The sequence below is a fragment of the Lithobates pipiens genome, unplaced genomic scaffold (genome assembly GCF_037356315.1).
Source record: "Lithobates pipiens isolate NorthernLeopardFrog02 unplaced genomic scaffold, aLitPip1_a1.2 Scaffold_10, whole genome shotgun sequence".
In the NCBI taxonomy this organism is placed as follows: Eukaryota; Metazoa; Chordata; class Amphibia; order Anura; family Ranidae; genus Lithobates; species Lithobates pipiens.
The window spans coordinates 104,130,654-104,148,520 of record NW_027507686.1 but is presented as its reverse complement, the minus strand read 5'-3'; the positions used below and the strand labels follow the sequence as shown (position 1 = coordinate 104,148,520).

Genomic DNA, 17,867 nt, shown 5'->3' with positions numbered 1-17,867 from the left:
CCCTTTCGCTCTCAGCAGTTTTTCTGAGGGGGGAGAAAAACGTGGTAGCAGACTTCCTCAGTCGAAAGAGGCTGAGGGAGGGCGATTGGGTTCTCAACCAGGAGGTCTTCAATTTCATAATAAAGAGATGGGGGTCTCCGGAGGTGGACCTGTTCGCGTCCAGAAACAATGCAAAAACCCCCTGTTTTTTCTCCCTAAAAAGGGGAGAAGGAGCCTTAGGGGTGGACGCTTTGAGCCAGAATTGGCACTTCAGAACTTGCTATGCCTTCCCACCTCCAGCGTTGTTGCCAGCAGTTCTGAGAAAGTTTCAGATGGAAAGCACATCTCTGATTCTGGTGGCTCCACATTGGCCCAAGAGAGCATGGTTCTCAATGCTAAAGCAGTTGGCGGTAGAACCTCCCTTACTCTTGCCCCCTCGGGACGATCTCCTCTCTCAGGGGCCAGTCCTCTGCCCACAGGTACGCCAGTGGAAGTTAGCGGCCTGGCTACTGAGGAGGGTTTATTAAAATCTAAGGGATTTTCACAGAGACTAGTTTCTACCCTCCTGGACAGTAGGAAAAAGGAAACTCGCCAGATCTATGAAAAGGTCTGGTTGCGTTTCAACAAGTGGTGCGCAGAGAACTCTTTCCCAGTACGGAGCTCCTCCGCAGTGTTGGAATTTTTACAATGTAGGGCAGATAAGGGCTTATCCATTAGTACCCTTAGGGGTCAAGTATTAGCCCTCAGTGTTTATTTAGAGGATCATTTGGCTGGCAACCCATGGGTAGTCGGGTTCTTTAGGGCCCTGTCCAGACAGAGACCGGTCCAGGGTCTGTCCTTTCCCAGATGGGATTTATCTTTAGTTTTGCAGAGTTTAACTGGACCCCCCTTTGAGCCTTTAAAGGAGTGTTTTCTGAGAGAGCTTACTCTGAAGACAGTGTTTCTGGTAGCAGTAACAACTGCTAGGAGGGTCAGTGAGATGGAGGCCTTATCAGTCAGGGCTCCCTTTTGCGTTATTTTTCCGGATCGGATAGTTTTAAAGACCGATCCAGCCTTTTTGCCGAAAGTGGCATCCAGCTTTCATAGAAGCCAGGAAATTGTTTTGCCCTCTTTTTGTCCCAATCCCTCCGGTGAGAAGGAACTAAAATTCCATTATTTGGATGTTAGGAGATGTATCCTACACTATCTGGAACTGACCAAGTCATTTAGAAGGTCAGATTCCTTATTTGTTTTGTTTTCCGGGGCCAGGAAAGGTTGTAAGGCGTCCCGGCGCACTATTGCTAGGTGGCTCAGAGTAGCCATCGAGCAGGCTTATTTAGTTGCAGGGAAAGAAATCCCAGTGGGTATTAAAGCACACTCCACTAGAGCTATGGCAGCCTCCCAGGCAGAGCGGGAGCAACGCCAGAGCAGATTTGCAGAGCAGCCACATGGTCCAGCTATTCCACTTTTGTAAAGCACTACAGAGTGGATCTGGTGTCGGCAGGTGAGCAGACCTTTGGGCGAAAGGTTTTGCAAGCTGTAGTCCCACCCTAACTGGTAAGTGCTCGCTTATCCTCTCATAGTGGCTGTCCTGAAAGACGATTAGGGAAAATTAGAGTTACGCTTACCGGTAACGTCTTTTCCAGTAGTCTTTCAGGACAGCCCTAGTTCCCACCCGAAAATTGGGGGGAGTCTTACAAAAGACCAGAGCGCAGCAAGATAATGGTATTTGATAAATATGTTATTAATGTGTTCTTGTGTCTCCCCAGCTGGCCGGAGGTATTCTCGATATAAACTGAGGTCCGGCAGGGGAAGTAAGAATTTATGGGCTAGCGCAGTGTTTCCAGAGGAAGAGGAGGAGTCTATCTCTCATAGTGGCTGTCCTGAAAGACTACTGGAAAAGACGTTACCGGTAAGCGTAACTCTAATTTTTGTGTGGCTTGCCTTAGGTCCCTAGTGGTGACAGGCGAGAGTGGGTCACCATGGCGTCAGAGGCTGTTGCTTCTTCCCCAGACATCCCTGTTATTGCAACTGGTTCCCCTACACCTGTGGTGCCTATGAACCCTCTGTCGGCGGTCCTTGAGTCCTTTGTTGCCAGGGTCGAAGCGGTGTGTGGACGCAAGGGGGTAAAAAAAAAAAAAACGCCCCCATCGTATTCTGGGGAAAGCTCTGGTTCAGACTCTGGTCCCGCTGTGGCAGGCAGCCCCTGTTCTGACATTTCAGAGGATGCAGACCAGGACAGTTGGGGATGACTATGGTCAGCGCAGGAAAAAGCGCCAGTAGGAGCACTTATCACAAAGATAGAGGATATGGTGGGGGCATCTGCAGAGGTGTCAGTCCCTTTTGGGTCCCACAAGCCGGCCCACACTGCTAAGATGTTTCCCTACATAACTTATTTTGATTATAATATTTACAAGGAGTGGGGAAGCCTTTTCGATTCCCGAGACAGATGGCGGTGCGTTACCCCTCTGAGTGAGTTTACTGAAAAAATGGACATCTCCAATTGTTGACCCCCCTCGTATCCAGGTTAAATAAGGTGAGTGGAAGGGACTCCTGCTTTCAAGGTCCCTGCCGACAGAAGGGCTGAGGTGGTTGCCCAGTCCATGTTTATGGTGGTGGTGGTCAGCATTGCGGCCAGAATTGGCCATGGCCCTGGTGTCACAGACGCTTACTGAATGGGTACCGCCAGTTGGAGAAGCAGAATTTGTACATTTTGCATACACCAAAGTACTTTAATTATGAAAACTTGAGACCCAAATTGATGAAAACTCAGAGTCAAATATATCAAGTCAAAAATAAATAAAAAAACACAAATAAAAAGTGTCCATTCATATATATAACAGAAAAATATATATAGCATCCACCCGTGTAAATGAATGAAGCTAAAAATAGTAAAAAAGTTCATCAGAAATTGTGGTAAATCTTCAAATGTTAGTGCTCAATCCACCACAGTTGTGTATAAAATTACTTCTTACCAGAAGGCCGTGAACCTCCATTAGAGGATCCAGGGAAGCCTGTAATAAATACTCTCTGGGGTAAATCAAGTGGAACCAATTTGCTTCACATTGCCTGTGGTAATCATACAATTGAATGATCGTGGGCCCCCATTAAAGGATCAGTGTAGACAAATGCTCAAAGCGTAGCTGTGACTCATGAGTACAGCGATCATACCTGCTTGCTCACCAACTGCTCTCAAAATAGCCTCAACAATAGATGCATGGAACATGTAGAGAAAACATATATGCTCCAATAGTGTAAAACCTTTGGTTTATTAGAACATTAAAACAGAAAACACACTTGCTTACAAAAATCGCATCTTAGCCTGAAGTCCGAAGTGTCGGCCGGACACGTTCGAACAAAACCCATCCTTCAGGATACACGACAGTAGCTCGAGGTGATGTCAGCACGTCGTCTTGCTCCACCCTACGTGTTTCGTAATAGAATCGCGTCTTCCAGGGGCTACCTAAGTCATCAGATTCTGGACCAAGGGGAATGGTCGCTACATCCGGATGCATTTTGGCTCCTTTGCCTAAGGCGGAGCATGCCAGATGTGGATCTCCTGGCTTCTCGACTCATTCAGAAGGTACAGAGGATTGTGGCCAGGCCAAAGGATCCCTGGGCAGACACGGCAGGCGTTGGTGGCTCCATGGGGGCATTATCGGCTGATTTAGGTCTTTAGGTCCAATACTTCATCCTGCTTTACTGTCACTGGCTTTGATGGCATGGCTGTTGAAAGCCAGGTGCTAAGAGAAAGATCTGTCGGATGCAGTAATCTCCACTATGCTGAAGGCTCGGAAGTCATCTTCTCGTAAGATTTATCATTGTACGTGGAAGGCCTACATCTCCATGTGAGGAGATGGCGGGGGTGGCATCCACGCACATAATCATTTTCCATGATCTTGCTCTTTTTGCAGTGAGGAGTGGTTCGGAAACTTGCCTTAAACACCATTAAGGGGCAGATATCGGCTTTGGCTGTCTTTCAGCGACCCTTGGCGACTCATTCATTGAGTACGTTTGTTCAGGGGGTTTGACATGTGGTCCCTCCGGTTCAACCGCCGATGCCTCCATGGGATTCGAATCTCGGTGCTTCCGAAACCGCCGTTTGAAAACATTAGGGAGATCCCCTTATTGACACACTCTCAGAAAATAGTCTTTCTAGTGGCTATTATATCTGCCAGAAGGGTTTCTGAGTTGGCGGCCTTTTCATGCAAGTCTCCCTACTTGGTCCTCCACAAGGATAAGGCGGTGCTGCACCCACAGCCTTTGTTTCTTCCAAAGGTTGTTTCGGCTTTTCATTTAAATGAGGACATTGTGCTTCCGTCCTTATGTACTCAGCCGTCACACCCCAGAGAGTTTGCATTCCTTGGACGTGGTCTGGCTCTGCTGGTGTATTTGTCTGCTACGGCTCCTTTTCAGAGGTCCTACTCGCTGTTTGTATCGGTGGCTGGTCCAAAGAGCCTGGCGGTTTCGTCGGCCACCATTTTTCGTGGATCAGACAGATCGTGGTTCATGCTTATGCCATAAGGGGGTAGGCGCCTCCCTTTCCTGTCACGGCACATTCTACTAGGGCAATTGGTGCCTCTTGGGCTTTCAGACATCAAGCTTCTGTTTCTCAGGTGTGTAAGGCGGCGACATGGTTGTCCATTCACAAAAACAGTGCTATGCTACTAAATAGATCATATAGATGATAAACTTAATGAATTCATAAGTGCAAACATAAATAAGTCCTTTGAATTTATACAAGTGAATCAAAGTTCATAAAGATACACTGGTGACCGATTGAAGTATATCCAAAAATTATCAATTCACCCAAGGTGAAAATATTCAAAAAAGTGCTTGTGCTTGCCTCCACCAGTCTCACGGGCTGCTTACCTCACATACGAGATAAAATCAGCAGCTTTCCCCCTTGGGGATAATGAAGATTACTGGCGTGGTGTAATCCTTGCACATTCTTTTAAAAAAAAAAAATCACTCAATTTTACAAGGTTGATGTGAGCACATCTTCGAATGCTTGCTTCGGCCGCAAGGTTTTGCAGGAGGCTGCTTAAGGTTGCAACTCTTCCGTTGAGGAGCTCTGGTTGTTATGGGAGGAGTTATTTTCTTGCTGTTCCCACCCTTCCTTTTTTTTTTTTTACACTGTTTGGGGATGTCCCTAAGGTCAAGCTGAAGATGTCAATGTCCGTCAATGAAGGAAAGAGAAAATAGGATTTTTGTACTCACCGTAATATCCTTTTCTCTGAAATTCATTGACAGACACAGCACCCACCCCTCCTATTTATGTTTGTACTTTTGATGAACTGAGCTGCTGGATGCAGTGTGAGGGGTTTTAGCCAGTAGGGCCACCCTGTGGGCGGTACTGTGCAGTTTTGCTGTTTTTTTATCGTTCAGCCTAGTCCTCTTCTAAAGGGGCAATATAACCCTTAGGTCAAGATGAAGATGCTGTGTCCATCAATGAACTAAAGAGAAAAGGATTTTACGGTGAGTACAAAAATAACATTTTTGTTTTTAAAGGAATGTGCAAGGTCTACACCACGCCAGTAATCTTCATTATCCCCAGGGGGGAACACTGCTGATTTCATCTCGTATGTGAGGCGAGCACAAGCACTTTTTTGAATATTTTCACCTTGGGTGAATTGATCATTTTTGGATATACTTCAATCGGTTGCCAGTGTATCTTTATGAACTTTGATTCACTTGTATACATTCAGTGGACTTATTTATGTTTGCACTTATGAATTCATTAAGTTTATAATCTATATGATCTTTTTAGTAGCACAGCACTGTTTTTGTTTATATATTTTTGCAAGTTAATGAGCATTTGGTGTTTTTTTTTTTTCCCAAGTCCCTTTCTATGTTCAGTGATCAGAAACCACTGTCTTTCGTGTGTGTGTGTGTGTGTGTATATATATATATATATATATATTATACAAAACTTGCAGACCCCTGTAAAAATAGCAGGTTTATGTGATGTAGAAAAGCAAATCTTTTTATTTTTTATTTTTTTATTTTTATTTTTTGGGGGGGGGGGTAAAAATAAAAAAATTAAATAATGTGGTTGCATAAGTGTGCACATCCTCTTATAAATGGGGATGTGGCTGTGTTCAGAATTAAGCAATCACATTCAAGCTCATGTTAGACTACCTCTTACATTTTTGAAGGTCCTGGAGTACCAGGACAATGTAAACACCCAAAACATTACCTAATTTTGTAAAGTAAACACCCCAACGTATAATCCGAGGCACTGAGTATTTTGAATTTTTTGGGGGAAATTTGAAAAGAAAATGAAATATTGTGTGCGTTTAAAAAAAAAAAAAAAAAAAGTTGTCTCTAAGATATTTCCAACACATGGTGAGTATGGCGATACGACGTGTGAGACTTCAGTCTGGCCACACGCAGAGGCCCAACATTCAGGGACCACCATCAGGTGTACTAAGGGCATAATTTCAAATCTGACTACCTATTACACTTTTGTTAGGCACTGATGGGCACTGTAGTAGCATGGATGGATGAGCCTGATCGGCAAGCAGTTAACACGTGATAAAAATGCAGGAAAAACACATGTTTTTAGCTTGAGCTTCCTAAAGATGTCACTTCTACAGTTTTTAGGTGTTTTTAGGTTTTCTAGCATGCATGCGCCCTAAATGTGTTTTTGTTTTTTAGGTTCAATTAAAAAGCAGTTGGTTTGATGGAAAATTATTTCCAGTTTTTTTTTTTTTCATTTGTCATTTTTAAAAGTTGATTCAACTATGACAAACCATTTTTTTTTTGTATCACCTTTTGATCTTATTTTGATTATTTTTGTTCTGATCAGATTTTTTTTTTTTAGAAATCCAAACTGATGTAGGCAGTTGAAAACCTCAGACTTATTGGACAACAACATTAAATAAGAAATGATTAAAAAATAGCTTCTACAAGCCAAGCTTACCCAACTGTATCATGTCAACTGCCTGTTTAGGCGTTCAGCTGAAAGCAGTCATTCAGCTCAAAGCAATCACAATGTGTAGCAGCAGTGCATAGTGTCATAAATCTGAGTCTTTTATTTATTTTTTCTCCACCCAGTCAACAGAGCCACTAAAAATTGAAGATGCAAAGCAATTATGCGTTAAAAAAAAATAAGGCGTACTGTTAACTACACTTATATGGGACGCTTTACACAATCAAAATTATTGGAAATGTAATGCTCTCTAATGCCTCTACTTGACCATCAGTATTTCCCACCAGGATACATGGAGAAGTCTCTGTTCATGGCTACCACAGAATCCTTGGCTACTGCATCATGGTATCTGGGTCTCAAACCTCATGCCACTGGGGGATTTGATAAAAGCATCGCCCATATCTCCAATGGGCAACTTATTAAATGAATTCCCTTCCTAACCCAGTACAATTCATAAGAAATTTAAAGCGGGAGTCCACCGGGACTCCGCGTTTTTTTTTTTTTTTTTTAAAAGCCAGCAGCTACAAATACTGCAGCTGCTGACTTTTAAATAGTGACACTTACCTGTCCAGCGCGCCCGCGATGTCGGCACCCGAATCCGATCGCTCGCTCGTCTGGCGGGTCCTGCCGCCGCCATCTTGGGTATGGGAATCAGGAAATGGAGCCTTTCGGCTTCATTTCCCGGTTCCCTACTGCGCATGCGCGAGCCGCGCGGCGCAATCCGGACGGTCCCCGCTGCCTCTGGGAGCTGTGTGTTTCCCAGCAGGCAGCGGGGCACTTGCTGTAGGGGGCGGGCGCTTGCGGAAAGGGGCGTAACGTACGCCCCTTTCCGCAGAGAGCTAGCCCGGAAGTGGGTGCAGTTACCTGGATTATCCAGGTAACTGCACCCCCCTCCCCCCTGAAAGGTGCCGATTGTGGCGCCGGAGGGGGGGGGGATTCCGATGAGCGGAGGTCCATTTTAGGGTGGACCTCCGCTTTAATCTAATTTCCACGCCTTTACTCCTCCCTTTGTGTTGTATATCTTCTACCGATCCCTACAATCCCCACAAGGATCACAGTTTCTAGATTACTTGTCACACTGAGAGTTGGATCCTCACTATTTAATTGAAAACAGCAGAAGTAAACTACAAACAAACGAGAAGGCACCTCTCTCCTGTAAAATTACAATCCATCTATCTGGAGATTTTTCCTTTTTGTGTTGGAGAAATTGTGGGGAGAAAGCCACCCATGCGCACGTTTGTTGGAACTGATCACTCATCCAATCTTGCTGGTATAAGGTGAAACTCATAAAGCGGAGTTTCACTGAAAAGACAGCGACCCTGTCCCTCAAAAGTTTGTACCCCCTCCGCCTGCAGGCCAGTTAGAAAGTGCAGCGTGATCACGCATGCGCAGTGGGGAACTGGCCGGGAAGCTGAAGGGCTTTACTGCTGGTTTCCCTTAGTGGAGATGGCAGCTGCAGCACCCGACAGCCAATCCATAAATAGACTGGGGTGCTGACTTTGTGGGGTCCCTGGACAGCCAAGTGTCCATATATTAAGTCAGCAGCTACAGTATTCGTAGCTGCTGACTTTAAAAAAAAATAAAGAATTCCCCAGGCGGAGCTCCCCTTTACTTAAATCCAAGGCCTAGCTCTAGACCCAAACCCATGGACTATCTTATTTCATTGTACAAATGTATAAACATTCAGTACGCATGTCCACGCATCACAATAACATATCTGAATAATCTGAACACAAAAGTCAAAGTTCAATACACATAGAAGTATGAATATAAAAATATTATAATATTGTTTTAATGCAGTTAAAACAGTAAATTCTCTTAGTATCTCCAAAAAAATATATATGTAAAGGTGCTTAAAGTGGTTGTAAACCCTTACAAACTACTTTGACCTACAGGTAAGCCTAGATTGAGGCTTACCTGTAGGTCTAAGAAATCTCCTAAACCTATACGGTTTAGGAGATATTTGCCTGAAGACAGCCACCGCTGTCTACAGCGCATGCCACACTGGGCAAGCCGCAGATCGCCGGAGCAGCGAGACCCACCAAGAAGATGAATGCTCGGAACTACAGGGGACAGCGGTGACTTCGCTTGCTCCTGTGTCAGGTAAGTGACACATAATGGACTACTATGCAGTGCATAGTAGTCCATTATGCTTTACCTTTGCAGGGAGACAACGAGGAAGTAAACCCATCAGGGTTTACTTTCTCTTTAACCGCTTGTCGACCAGCCACCGTTATTTCACTGTGGCAGGTCGGCACGAACAGTCGTAGCTATGCATCGGCTCGCGGGATCGTCATAGCAGGCACGCTCACCCCGCTGCACTGTGGGGGTGCTGATGATCATGGCAGCCGGTCGCGATGACCGCCGGTCATGAGCGATCGTGAGAACGAGGGACAGAACATGTAAGTGTGTGTGTAAACACAAATCCGTGTTTTGTTCTGAAAGGAGTGACAGATCCTGTTCCTATTAACTAGGAACCCCGATCCAGCACTTCCTCCACATCAAGTTATAGAGATCGGTCAAGCTTAAATAGACATTCAGCCAGTGGAATCAGGTCGAAGATAAATCCAACCACAAGGATGAGGATAAAATGACTCGCTGTGATTCTTACGCAGATATAAAAAAAAAACCTTAGTTTAAAATGGTAAAAATGAACTTACACTTAGAAGATAAAACAAGAGCAATAACAATACAAACACAGCCGCGGTTTTCACCCACCAGCTTCTGCATGATGGCGTTACAGATGCGGTTTCTCCCTAATAGATGTCAATGGGGAAAGGAGCCTCCTTTCCCTGTTGACGCCTATTAGGGAGAAATGCGTCAGATGGAGCCGCATCTGTGATGTCATCACGCACGAGCTGGGGGGTGAAGACCGCGGCTGTGTTTATCGTTATCACGCTTGTTTTATCATGTAAGTGCATTTTTACCATATTAAACTAAGGTTTTTAAATATACTGCACTATGAACTGTCCTTTTTTTTTTATATCTGCGTGAGGATTACAGCGAGTCATTTTATCCTCCTCCTTGTGGTTGGATTTATCTTCCGGCTGACCTGATTCCACTAGCTTGATTATTTAAGCATAATTGATCTCTCTAACTTGAGATCCACATCCTCTGGTAAGAGGAATGAATATATGTGGTGAAAGCAACTTAAGCACCTTTACACGTTGGTAATATTGCAGCTCTCTGGCCTTATTTAATTTTTTATTATTTTATCACATCAAAGTACCGTATATATCGATGTATAACACACACCCCAATTTAAGAGGGAAGTTTCAGAAAAAAAAAACTTTTGTTAAACCATTTTGAAGCAAAATACTGGTCAGTGAGCCTCTATGCAGCTTAATCTGTGCCCATCTGCAGCTTCAGTGCAGCCTGTTCTGTGCCCTTCTGCAGCCTGATCTGTGCCCATCTCCCCCATCAGTGCAGCTCACCATCTCTCATCTCTCGCAGGAAATCACTGAGTCGTCATCTGTTTACTTGGCTCTCAGTCGGGAGTCACATACACAGTGCTGCCATTGTCATTGGACCAGCTCCTATGATAGACGGAACACTGGTCCAATGCCGGTTGCAGAGGCGGGACTGTGTATGTGACCAGAGAGTCAAGTGAAGAAAGAGAACATGACAGCTCTGGGAATTCTGGCGGCACTCGTCCCCCTCCAAGGTACGCTGTCGGCGTATAACATGCAGCCGCTGTTCTCCCCCTATTTTCAATGATGGGGGGGGGGGGAGTGCGTGTTATAACCCGATTAAATAAGGCAATTGTGTGGCATGGGGGTAAGTGCAAAGTTTTTAATGCACATTTTTTTAAACGTTCGATTATCCCACGGATTTTGAACGCTGCTAAATTCCTCTTTCCCACCTTTTGGGGACAAAACACTATCCTGCCCATCAGTCAATGGTTTAAAAAATGTATGAAGTCTTTCTAATTAAAGACCTGTCGCAAATTTCTCAACCCTCATCTTGGTTCCACAGCAAAATATGGGCCTGTTGGTTTATTTTGAAAGCATCTTCGACATACGCTGAAATTGTCACTCATTCTGCCAACCCATAAAGATGTGTTTTACTTATTAAGCTAACCCTGTTCTCTGCTGCGCAACGCCAGGATTCCCCCTCTCCCTTCTTCTTTCCTCTCCCTTCCTTTTCTTTTACTTCCTCTTTTCTCAACTACAATTTATATGTATCCTTACCTTGATGTACATGAAGATATTTATCTGCCTGTTCCCATATGTTTTCAGAGGATTGTTTACTCTCCTATTCAAATAGTTACAGAACATTATATGTTTTCCTTATGCTGTATAAGATGTTAAATATGCTTTACATCCGGAAGGTTTTTACCCCTTCATGATGAGCTATTCAGAGCTGTGCTACTTTACCTGGCAATTGCACGGTCATGGAACAAATTGTTTTTTTTTTTGGTGTCATTTGATTACCACTGGGTTTTTCATTTTTTTGCAATGTAAATTAAAAAATACTGAACATTCTGAACAAAGTTTATACTTCCTGTTAAACATATGCAATAGAAAAACTAAGTTCTTCATAAATTTAGGCCAAAATGAAAATGTATTCTGCAGGTCTTTAGTAATAAAAAAAAAAAAAAATGCTTGGCGTGAAAGCTATAGCATCTACAAACTATGGGATATATTGGAATTTATGCAGCTATGACACTATGCTGGTAATAGCGGTGATCAGTGACTTATCGTGGGACTGGCACTAGCTGACGTTGGAGGGTGGTACACCGACATCAATAGGGACAATAATACCGTGGTCAGTGATGGTACTGTACTAACGACACTGGCTGGAAGTGAGGTTAACATCTAGGGGCAGTCAAAGGGTTAATTGTGTGACTAACATGTAATGTGTGCTGTTTATGTAAGCATACATAGCTCAGTGGGCAGAGGCATACAAGCAGCATCTTTAATGCTGGAGAGACATAGTATTACTCTTCTGTAATAAAAATCCTGCCTGTAGGCCAATAATTTTTTTCCAGGTTAAAGTTCCACTTTAATAATTGTAAATAAGGTTCATAATTTCTAACTTATATAAAACTTATATAGGAAGTATCTATATTTTTTACCATTTAGGATGTAAAAGCCTGCCATTGAAATGTGAGCGTTTCTTTCTTCACCTAGGTCCTGGCAAAATGTCTATTGTGTTTTGAAGAAGGGTAGTCTGGGATTTTACAAAGATGCAAAGAGTGCAGCGAGTGGCATTCCTTATCATGGTGAGGTTCCTATTCAGCTTAGTGGTGCCCAGTGCATTGTAGCCCATGACTACAAGAAGCGCAAGAATGTCTTCAAGCTAAGGTATGTAACCAACATAGTTACACTATGTCTACAAAATGACTTTTATTTGTGTTTTTTTTTTTTGATAAGTTATGAGTGACAATAGATATAGGTCTATAGCAGAATTGCAGTGCCAAGAACTAAAGTTGGCGCAATAATTGTGATGTCAACAATACAATACATTGCAATCAGAAATGTATAAACCCCTAAAAATTAAAGCCATAAATGATCAACTAATGTACCGTATATACTCGAGTATAGGCCGACCCGAATATAAGCCGAGGCCCCCAATTTACCACAAAAAAACTGGGAAACTTATTGACTCGTGTATAAGCCGAGGGTGAGACATGCCTGTCCATCCCTGTGTGTCCGTCCATCCCTGTGTGTCCGTCCATCCCTGTGTGTGCAGCCTTGTGTGTCCAGCCTACCTGTGTCCCGAGCCTGCGTCCCGAGCCTGCGTGCTTCTGCCATGCCAGGATCGCCGCTCTTCTCGTCTGACAGACGGCGTCAGCGCCTCGGCGGCCATTCCACTGTTCAAAAGCCGCGCCTCCGTCTGTGATAGGCGGAACACTCAATTTCCCAGCAGTCTGTGTTCCGCCTATCACGGACATCCTCTCATCCTCGTCCGTAGTATGAGGATGAGCGGATGTCCGTGATAGGCGGACCACTGACTGCTGGGAAATTAAGCGTTCCGCCTATCACAGACAGGGAGGCGCGGCTTTTGAATAGTAGAATGGCCGCCGTCTGTCTGCTCGACACGCTGATCGGGCAGGCAGACGGCGATGACTCGAGTATAAGCCGAGGGGGGCACTTTCAGCCTCAAAAAAGAGGCTGAAAATCTCGGCTTATATATACGGTATATACGGTATAAACTTTTCTGTGCAAAATGTAACGCTTGCCAAAAAAGAAAAGCAAAAGTGTATTAAAGTCCAAAATAGCAACTACATAAAGACCGTCCAGAAATGTCTCTGATTCCATCACCCATGTTTCATGAAAAGGTGAAATTCGCACATGTAAATCTTTAAAGTGTTACTAAACCCAGTAATAGGAAAATTGTTCATTCCCCCCACAGTGCCCACAGCTTATAAATCTTCTTTTTACATTAAAGTACTGCCTCTATATACCTTTTTGGATTATCTGTATACCACGATTACATGATAAACTGCACAGTTTCTCCAGTGCTGAGAGTTCAAAAAGGAGGAGATATTCACTACAGCCTACGGCACATGTATGATGTCAATATCATGTGACCTGGCTAGCTCGGAGAACAAGTAAATGTTCCCTCCAGCATGAAAGACACAATTGAGCATTTGCAGGTCGGCTACTCTGCCTGTGTTAGCTGGCCTTCCCCATATACAGTGCAGGAGGGGAAGGATCAGTACATACAGGATAAAATAGCCTTTTTACACAATGCAGAGGATTAACCCCTTAAGTTCCTCAGCGAGTATAGCAAGCATTCTATGTTGCATATACAGACACACTCACCAGAGCAAATACCTCACACAGAGCTATAACTCACTATCTGAAATCGCATGCTCTACACCAGTGGCTGTCAAAAAGGGGCCTCATAAGTGCCCCCTAACCCTACCAAAGAGTTACATAATGTTTGATTTGTGTAATGCTTGAGAGGACTGTCAAACTGCAGACCTAATGGAGGAAATGAAGGTCAAAAACTGTAGCGCTACAATTTTTGCTAGGGATATGCTGCAGAAGATAAGAATCTGGGAACATGTTACATGAGGCTGGTAGAGATCAGTGCTATTTAACACTAATCAATGTTCCCACTACAGATTGTCTGAGGACCCCATATCCTATACTAAGGGATCGCAGGTTGTGCACCAGGGCTCTACACTCTGCTGTCTGAGAGAAACAACGCTTATATAAGTAAATTGCAGCTGGCTTTCCTTCATTGTCAAAATTTAGTATCTGTTTTATCAATAAAGTCAGAGTGTGTGTGTGTGTGTGTATATATATATATATATGTGTGTGTGTGTGTGTGTGTGTGTATATATATATATATATGTGTGTGTGTGTGTGTGTGTATATATATATATATATATGTGTGTATATGTATGTATGTATGTATATATATATATATATATATATATATATATATAATTTATTTATTTATTTTTTTTGAATGTCATCGTCTTATCTTCCGTTTGGGGGATTGTATGCCATTCTGGAGTGGTAGTCTGGTTTAAAATCAGTGATTATATCCTGGCTTACTGGAATAGTTGACAGAGGACACATGTAGCTCTTCAGTAGTGTGGCTTGGTTTCAGAGAGCGTGTTATACCTGTTTGGTATCTTCGCTCTGGTGAGTGCGCTACCTACCACTGGGTGAAGGGAGTATCACTGGAATTAATTGAAAATGTATATTTGTGGATTTTGATTTTTCATGAGTATGGTATTTGAGAGCTTTTTGGACTGTCTTTATGCAATTACTATTTTGGACTCTAAAACACTTTCCTTAGCTTGGCATGTGTTACTTTTTGCACAGAAAAATGTATACATATATTAACCACTTGGGATCCGCGCTATTGCCAAATGACGGCATTAGCGCGGACCTACTTTTCCGGGACTACGTCTATGAGACTCGCCTGATCACCGATCCGTGCAAGGGGTCGATCCCAACCCCTTATCACGTGATCAGCTGTCAGCCAATGACAGCTGATCATGTGATAGAACGGAGCCGGTAATCGGCTATTATTCCTCCTCGCGCTGACAGCGCGAGGAGAAAAAAAAAAGCCGATCACCGGCGGCCGCGATCGGGACATCAGTCCCGATCACGGCCAGCAATACAAGCGACCACCTGCCCCCTGCCAGTGCCCACCTGCCCCCTGCAGTGCCATCCTGAATAAAAGTAAGTGCCCCCCGTCAGTGCCACCCAGCAGTGCCACCCACAGTGCCCACAATCTGCCTCAAAGGTGCTGCACCCCAGTGCCGCCCATCAGTGCCCAGCAGTGCCGCCCAGCAGTGCCGCCCATCAGAGCCACCTATCAGAGCCACCTATCAGAGCCACCTATCAGAGCCCATCAGTCCCCATCCGTGCCACTTATCCGTGCCACCCATCCGTGCCATCTTATCTGTGCCCATCAGTGCCGCCTTATCTGTGCCCATCGGTGCCGCCTTATCTGTGCCTATTAGTGCCGCCTTAACTATGCCTATCAGTGCCCACCAGTGCAGCCTATCGGTGCCCACCAATGCAGCCCATCAGTGCTGCCTAATCAGCGCACTTCAATGAAGGAGAAAAATGACCCGTTTGCAAAATTTTATAACTAACTATTAAAACATGATTTTTTTTTTTTTTTTGCATTTATTTTTTGCTAAACAAACAAAAAAAAGAACTCCGAGCTGTAACTAAATACCACCAAAAGAAAGCTCTATTTGTGGGAAAAAAATGATAAAAATTTCATTTGGGTACAGTGCTGTATGGCCGCGCAATTGTCATTCAAAGTGCATCAGCGCTGAAAGCTGAAAATTGGTCTGGGACTGAGGGGGGTTTAAGTGCCCAGTAAGCAAGTGGTTAATCATTCATAGTCCAAATTTTTATGTTTATAAATGTCTGCACTGTATTGTATATTTGAGATCACAATTTCACTAATTTTTTTGTTGTACATCACAGGACACAGCGCCATCGTAGCCACTATGGGGATTATAGGCCACCTTCAGGTGATGAGAACTGGCACGCCCTAAATTAAAAATTGCACTCCCTATATAACCCCTCCCACTGGTGGGAGTACCTCAGTTTAAGTGTCTAGGTGTTGGTCATGGAGTAAAGATGTGCTGAGCGGAGCTCCTCTGGAGCAATCCTTGCTGGGGCTAGCTATGCAGACGGATCCATTCAAGGTGTCTTTCAGGCCGAATTGAATGGTGCCCGGGCCTCGTGTCTGAATAAACAAGGTCTTTGCCTGTGAATGCTTCTCTTTTGAGAGCTGGACCCCGGAATCCAGTACTTTTTGGTATTAGGCCATAAAATGTATTGCCGGTGTGCTATTGCGGGTCCAGGATTGTGGGTTCCCTCTAGGATCCCCAGCTCCTGAAGGTTTAACAGAACCCACCCTGAAGGGTGAAGATTGGGTCTGTTGGTTTACCATAAAGTCCTGCGGCAGGAAAGGTGGCGTTTTTCTAAGAGATTTTTAAAATTTTCTTATGAATTGTCTCCTTTAGACCCCATTCACACCTGAGCGTTTTGTAGCCCTACGCCTGAAGCTACAAAACGCTGAAGGGGAAAAAATACATTATTCTCAATGGAGATGGTTCACATCTCCACTCCAAGTCGCCTGAAGCCCTACGCCTGAAGCTCAAACAAGTTCTGGACCCTTTTTTGTCGCGCGAATCGGGCTGATTTGGGCGTTTTCATTCCCATAGAAACTAATGGAAACGCTCGATTCGAGCGTTTAGCGCGTCAACGAGCGTTTCTATGGGCGTTTTGACGCTGTATCTGCTCAATGCTTAACATTGGTGACCTTTTGCCCTACACAAATTCACGACAAAACATGCCGCTAATCGCGGTAAAAAACTCCGCAATCGCGGTAAAAAACGCTGCAAATCGTGGTAAAAAAACGCTTGAAAAAGCTACGCTCAGGTGTGAATGCAGCCTTAAAGTAAATGTTATGTCTGTGTGTCACTACTGAGGACTGTATGGAGCACGTACGTTCTCATGCTTTTCTCAGAGATCACGCTGTGTCACAGAAGCAGCACTTTTTCTCCAGCCAACAGGCAGACCGCCGGTAAGTTTTTTTTTTTTTGTTTTTTTTTTTGTTTTTTTTTTTGCTGCCTCCAGACACCCCCACCTGGGCTGAACTCTTCCCCTCTTCGTGAGGCTGAATATAAGGAAGAACTGAAAACAATCGGCAATGCCATTTTCTTTCACCGCCCCTACACGGGGCAGCTTCCAGGTCTCCTCCATGCCTTCCTTCCCTCCCTCACAAGCCAGTCCTGTCGGGTCGGAGGCCTGTGCTTGGGGCAAGGCTTAGCTTGTCGTTGGCATCCTCCAAAGTGGGAGTGTGTTTTTAAATAAAAAAACACCTTTGTGCTGGCTGCAAAATTCACAGAAACATGAGCAGAGGGAGCATGAAAGAGGTTTTGGTGACACAGGCATTTCCTGCTCAACACATTTACTATTTGCATGAGACAGTGGCTGGACTATTGCTCAAGCAGTGGATGCGATTTCTTCTGATAGTACCTCTGTTTTGTGCATCGGGGTAATGTCAGAAGGGGGGTTATAAAACACCCCCAAAATAGAGCTAAATGGGTCCCCCTCAAGCTCTGGAAAGCCTACTCATCTCTACAAATGGCACCCTCCCCTGAGAGGGAGTGGCTGGTCAGAATGAGCATTGGGGTCATGAAATGTTTGCAACTGTTCAACACTGCAGCTCCTGTGTATTTTACCAAATACTTTTTTCCCTCAGCCATGATGGGTTTTAAAAAAGGTTAGCGACTTTAATCGCACAGGTTCTCTTCCATTGCCCAGGACCCTCAAACTGAGGAACTAGGGGTGGAAGAAGACAAATCCCCCTCAGGGGACCGTGGTGAGGCTGACTCCTCTTCTAAAGGTGCCAAACGTGGGAGAATCAGCTGGTTTCAATCTTAAGATGGTGCAATTTCTTGTATGGTCTGCGCCACTGAGTGTTTGGGTTCGCTAAAGCCGCATGCCTTTTCCTGTCCATTTATTGTTGGAAAAGG

The 17,867-nt window shown here is 44.3% G+C and overlaps 1 protein-coding gene across 2 annotated transcripts in view; it reads left to right on the top strand.

Annotated features, from left to right (window-relative positions):
• LOC143933943 (spectrin beta chain, non-erythrocytic 1-like) overlaps positions 1-17,867 on the top strand; it is a gene marked incomplete in the record, with an annotated part of 1,131,488 nt that overhangs the window by 1,058,349 nt on the left and 55,272 nt on the right. For both annotated transcript variants that reach the window (XM_077457128.1, XM_077457138.1), the window contains 1 exon segment: positions 12,025-12,198. In XM_077457128.1, the coding sequence (XP_077313254.1) occupies positions 12,025-12,198 (174 nt within the window).